The following is a 5175-nucleotide window of genomic DNA, read 5'->3' on the forward strand; positions in this document are numbered from 1 at the left end:
GGGGTTAAGTGTAGCCGTGGTCTCTTTAGAGAATGGCTCACAGTGTAAATATTAAATCATATTCAAACTACATACAGTTTGGAGAGATCTTCAGCTTGTAGACCTGTCTTTAAGTATCTAAGTTTGCCGATGAGTTCCTCTGAATTTAATGTTCTTTGAAGTTGCAATGTGCTATAAAGTGTGCATTATGTAGCTGTAGATGTATTTGTATTATCACCTATGTAATCTGATCAGTTTATATTTCATTAGAGCCTGATGGTTTTAATTATTCCTAAGAAAATTCTGTGTTTTCAGGCAGTGATTGTCAGAAACAAGGAAAAGAAAATAATATTTGAGTTTTCTGGCCAAATCTCTGGTTCATCATTCCTCGGTCTTTTTCCTCCACTTCCATATTCCATTTTATTTGTGGTACATACGTTTCTCAGCCATTTGGAATTGTCGTAGATACTGGCGTAAGGACGTGTTGTATGGCTGATTGGTCCTTTGTAAGCAGTTTTCATTGTTCTGTGTACTTACCTTTATTGCCTTTTCAGCGGTCTGTTTTAATTACAAATGTTTTCTTTTTTTTCTACTCTGCCACCAAAAGAATCTTTGGCTGCTCCTGACCTCAGCAAACCAAGAGGTGACTTATGCATGCCAGTTATTCATTGATATTCACTAAAAACAATGGGTCAAGCCTTGCCCCAGTGCCAACTGACTGCACTGGGTCGCCCAGTGTTTGCAGCAGTAACTAAGTACACGGCTGCATGTGTGTGCGCTTTGCATTCAAAGCACGGATTGCCTAACCTTCTCCCGCCTCTCCGAGGATTTTTTTAAATCCTAAGGAGGAAAAAAAAAAAACTATTCCAAAATTGGAAGTTTTTTTTTTAATAGTGATGCTTTATATAGTCCAAAAGGATCACAGTCCTTTTGAAAGTAACACAGATTGTTACAGTGTATCAGAGGCTGTGTTATAATCTCGCAATGCTTGTTCAATTGTATTTTGCTTCAATTGGGGGCATGCTTTGATATATACCTATATTAAGTTAATTTGTTGTCTGAGGGCTAATGAAAACTAGTATTTTAATATTAAACTTGCTACATTATTATGAAGGCAGCTTCTTTTCTCAACTTCAGCATGTTAAAGATTACTTCTATTCCTTTAAAAAGTTGCATTGGCTGGGCCTGATGGCTCAGGCCTGTAATCCCAGCACTTTGGGAAGCTGAGTTGGCAAGATTGCTTGTGGCCGGGAGTTTAAGACCAGCCTGGGCAACATAGTGAGACCCTGTCTCTACAAAAAATAGAAATGAAAGTTTTTTTTAAGTTGCATTGATCAGTATTTTTTTAGTGAGTAGTAGTGCAGATCAAGTGACACTGGATAGTTCACTAATGTCCTAAGACTGAATCAATACTTCTCTTCCTATAGAGCAATGGGTTCTACATTACAGAAGAAAAGTTAAAAGGCTGGTTAGAATCATTTGTGGAAACATGTATATAATTTAGATGCTAGCATCCCGTTTCTCTTAGGACTCCTTTTGTTTCCGTGAATGTTAAGTTGTGTACATAAAACTGTAAGTCCACATTTTAGAAATCAAGCCTAGGTCATAGGGTCTTTAAACTGGAGTGGTTGGGGGATGTCTTCAAAGTAAAGACAAGGAATTTCCACTGGTGAACTTTGAATGAAGGCAGAAATGCAGTTGTGTCTTTGATACACTGAGCTCTTTCCATGGCACAAAAACTCAGGAGAAAACACACTGACGTCTCATTTCTTGTCTACCAAGGGTATCACTGGGATACATCAGATTGGATGCCAAGCGTTCCTCTGCCGGACATACAAGAGTTCCCCAACTATGAGGTGATTGATGAGCAGACACCCCTGTACTCGGCAGATCCGAACGCCATCGATACGGACTATTACCCTGGAGGCTACGACATCGAAAGTGACTTTCCTCCACCCCCCGAAGACTTCCCCGCCGCGGACGAGCTGCCACCGTTACCGCCCGAATTCGGCGATCAGTTTGAGTCCATCCACCCTCCTAGAGACCTGCCTGCTGCGGGTAGCTTGGGTTCTTCATCAAGAAACCGGCAGAGGTTCACCTTGAATCAGTATTTGCCCAATTTTTATCCCCTCGATATGTCTGAACCTCAAACAAAAGGCACTGGTGAGAATAGTACTTGTAGAGAATCCCATGCCCCTTACCCGCCAGGGTATCAAAGACACTTGGAGGTGCCCGCTGTGGAGAGCGTGCCCATGGCCGTGTACGCCTCCACGGCCTCCTGCTCCGACGTGTCGGCCTGCTGCGAAGTGGAGTCCGAGGTGATGATGAGTGACTATGAGAGCGGGGACGACGGCCACTTTGAAGAGGTGACGATCCCGCCCCTGGATTCCCAGCAGCACACGGAAGTCTGACTCTCAACTCCCCCCAAAGTGCCTGACTTGAGTGAACCTAGAGATGATAGGAGTACCCGCGTTGCTCTTGCAGCAGTGCTCCCAGGCTTTTTTCGGTGAGCTGAATGGCCATGGCTGCGCTGGGTCCTGCGCCTCTGGACGTGCTGGCCATTTCCAGTGTCCCGACTACTGTCATCGTGAGCTTTCCATCGGCTGTGCCATTTCCCAACATCTTTTGGGATTTCCATCTGTCTGTGTTAAAATAGTGAAACGAAAATCAGTCCTGTCCTCTGTCGTCAGCATGATTCATGTATTTATATAGATTTGATTATTTTAATTTTCCTGTCTCTCTTTTTTTGTAAATTTTATGTACAGATTTGATTTTTCATAGTTTTAACTAGATTTCCAAGATATTTTGTGCATTTGTTTCAACTGAATTTTGGTGGTGTTAGTGCCATTATCTAGCACCCTGATTTTTTTTTTTTTTTTTTTTTTACGGAGTCTTGCTCTGTCGCCCAGGCTGGGGTGCAGTGGCTGGATCTCAGCTCACTGCAAGCTCCGCCTTGGCCTATTTTTTTTTTTTTTTTTTTTTTTTTTTTACTATAACCAGGGTTTCACTCTGTCTTTTCCCTTTTCCCACTGAAGTATGACATTTTATTGGTACATTTCAGTGCATTTCTAGCTGTACATAGGATGAGGGAGAGAGATGATACGTGAACATGTCTTAACATGGGTTGCTGTATTTAGAATTATAAACATTTTTCATTATTGGAAAGTGTAATGGGGACCTTCTGCATACCTGTTTAGAGCCAAATCCACCATGACACAGTTTTTATAGTGTCTGTATATTTGTGATGCAATGGTCTTGTAAAGGTTTTTAATGAAAACTACCATTAGCCAGTCTTTCTTACTGACAATAAATTATTAATAAAATCCATGAGCTTTACTGCCTTTTTTTTCCTTCCCATTGATCCTCCTGTTCAGGATTCCGTGGGTGACTTGAGAGAGAAGAATGGATGAATGGAAGGTTGGATATTGATGTATTTGCTTTTAGTGGACAAGGCGTAAAGGTGAACATCTCTCTACCCTGACCAAAAGCCAGGCTGTCCACGCGGAGCTGGCCACCAGGTGGCGGTATATAGCTACTTGATAAGGCTCAAAACTATAGCCACAAGTAAAAAGTGTAACTTTAATATTTTTAAACAAAACCAAGAAAATTTTGTACATTTTTAATTAGTATGAATTTATTGGTTGTAATTTTAATGCTTACATGTTTTTCACCTTTGTCAATGTTTTGTGTCAAAAACAGTCTCTATGAAGCATGCCTTTGTTGTCAACTTACACAGTACTGTATGATTTAATGTGAGATCCAGAAGCTATTTTTTGTATATTTTTATACAGTCAAAATCCATCCCTACTTCCAACATATTTCTTGAGTACTCACTATGTGCCACTATGATATGAATGACAAAGAATTAAGCTTTCTTAGAACTTCGGAGAAACATGTTTTCCCTTTAAGTAAATGCCTTTATTTTTATCAAATAATGTAAATACATAGTTTAAAAACATCAAAGAGAGCTAAAATATATACAATAAAACAGCAGTCCCATGCAACCTGCTGTACCCACTTATAACTCCTTAAGCTGTTTTTCTCATTCTTCCTTTCCTATTTTCAAATGTGTATATTATTCTTTCTTGAGTCACTAAATTTGGAAATTGCCTATTGACTCCCTGTGATGTTGGAGGAAGACCATGTAACCTAATAGACCTCCACTGATCTTGTTTTCCTACATTAGTTATAACATAATTAATCCATATACAGTGTTTCCATTATTTTGATTATGTAAGTATTCACTGCTGTGCCAAGCAGTCAACTGTACCAAGCAGTTTATTTTCATTTACTTAGCAACTTTTTTTTAACAATTGTCTTTTTATTTTACTCATTTTTTAAACTTGTGACTATTCATGTATTCAGAAAACATTTTCCCTCAACAGTACTATATTATTTTGCCTGAACAGACAGACAAAAATCCTCTGCCATCTTGGAGTTTACATGTGGTGGGGACAGGTGGTAGAGGAGATGATCGGGAAATACATGATGGTGTTTAGAGTAGTGAGTGCTGAGGAGAGAGACTGAGGAAGGAATGTGTGACATTGTGATGGGAAGGGACAGGGAAGGGGTTGCGATGGGAAGGGACATTCTGAGAAGACAGGAGGCCTCAGTGGCGAGCGGCATTTGAGTCCAACCCTGAAGTTGATGAGGAAGAATACCGTATGTTTCTCTGGGGAGTGCTCCAAGCAGAGAGATTAGCTACTGCTGTAAAGGGAGGAGTGTGAAGACGCCCAAGAAAAACACAGGTGCAGCCTCTCATGTACATGGTCAAAGCAGGAAGTCTGTCCGCTCCTTTTTTCCCCTTGGACATTCTCCTCAGGGAGCCCCTCAGCTTGGTGGCCCAGACTCCATTTTTTTGTTCTCTTTGGCATCTATAGTTGTTCCAGAATATTCTCCTTACCAGGGACTCTATATTTTCTCTTGGCCTAACTTTTTTTGATAGAGCATATCCCATCATTGAGAAAGAGTTGCACGGGAAGTAATTTTTTGTGACAGTCTTTCTGAAAGTGTCTTTATTCTACTCTTGATAAATTGGGCGTCAGTTTCTGTTTGGAGGTAAATTACATTCAGAATCTTGAAGTCACGGAACCCACTGTCTTCCGGCTTCAAATGTTAACATTGAAAAGTTCGGTGTCATTCCTATTCCCAGTTGATTATTCGTGGCCTAATATTACTCTCACAAATCTTTGGAGA

The 5175-nt window shown here is 40.5% G+C and overlaps 1 protein-coding gene across 1 annotated transcript in view; it reads left to right on the plus strand.

Annotated features, from left to right (window-relative positions):
* FAT1 (FAT atypical cadherin 1) overlaps nt 1–2848 on the plus strand; it is a 175414-nt gene extending 172566 nt beyond the window's left edge. Inside the window, exon 27 of the mRNA XM_011980777.1 lies at nt 1762–2848. Within this exon, the coding sequence (XP_011836167.1) occupies nt 1762–2390 (629 nt within the window). The 3' untranslated portion in view covers nt 2391–2848. The remainder of the gene's footprint in view (nt 1–1761) is intronic.
* Nucleotides 2849–5175: the final 2327 nt, after the last annotated feature.

Source organism: Mandrillus leucophaeus, unplaced genomic scaffold, assembly GCF_000951045.1.
Source record: "Mandrillus leucophaeus isolate KB7577 unplaced genomic scaffold, Mleu.le_1.0 Scaffold217, whole genome shotgun sequence".
Lineage (NCBI taxonomy): Eukaryota > Metazoa > Chordata > Mammalia > Primates > Cercopithecidae > Mandrillus > Mandrillus leucophaeus.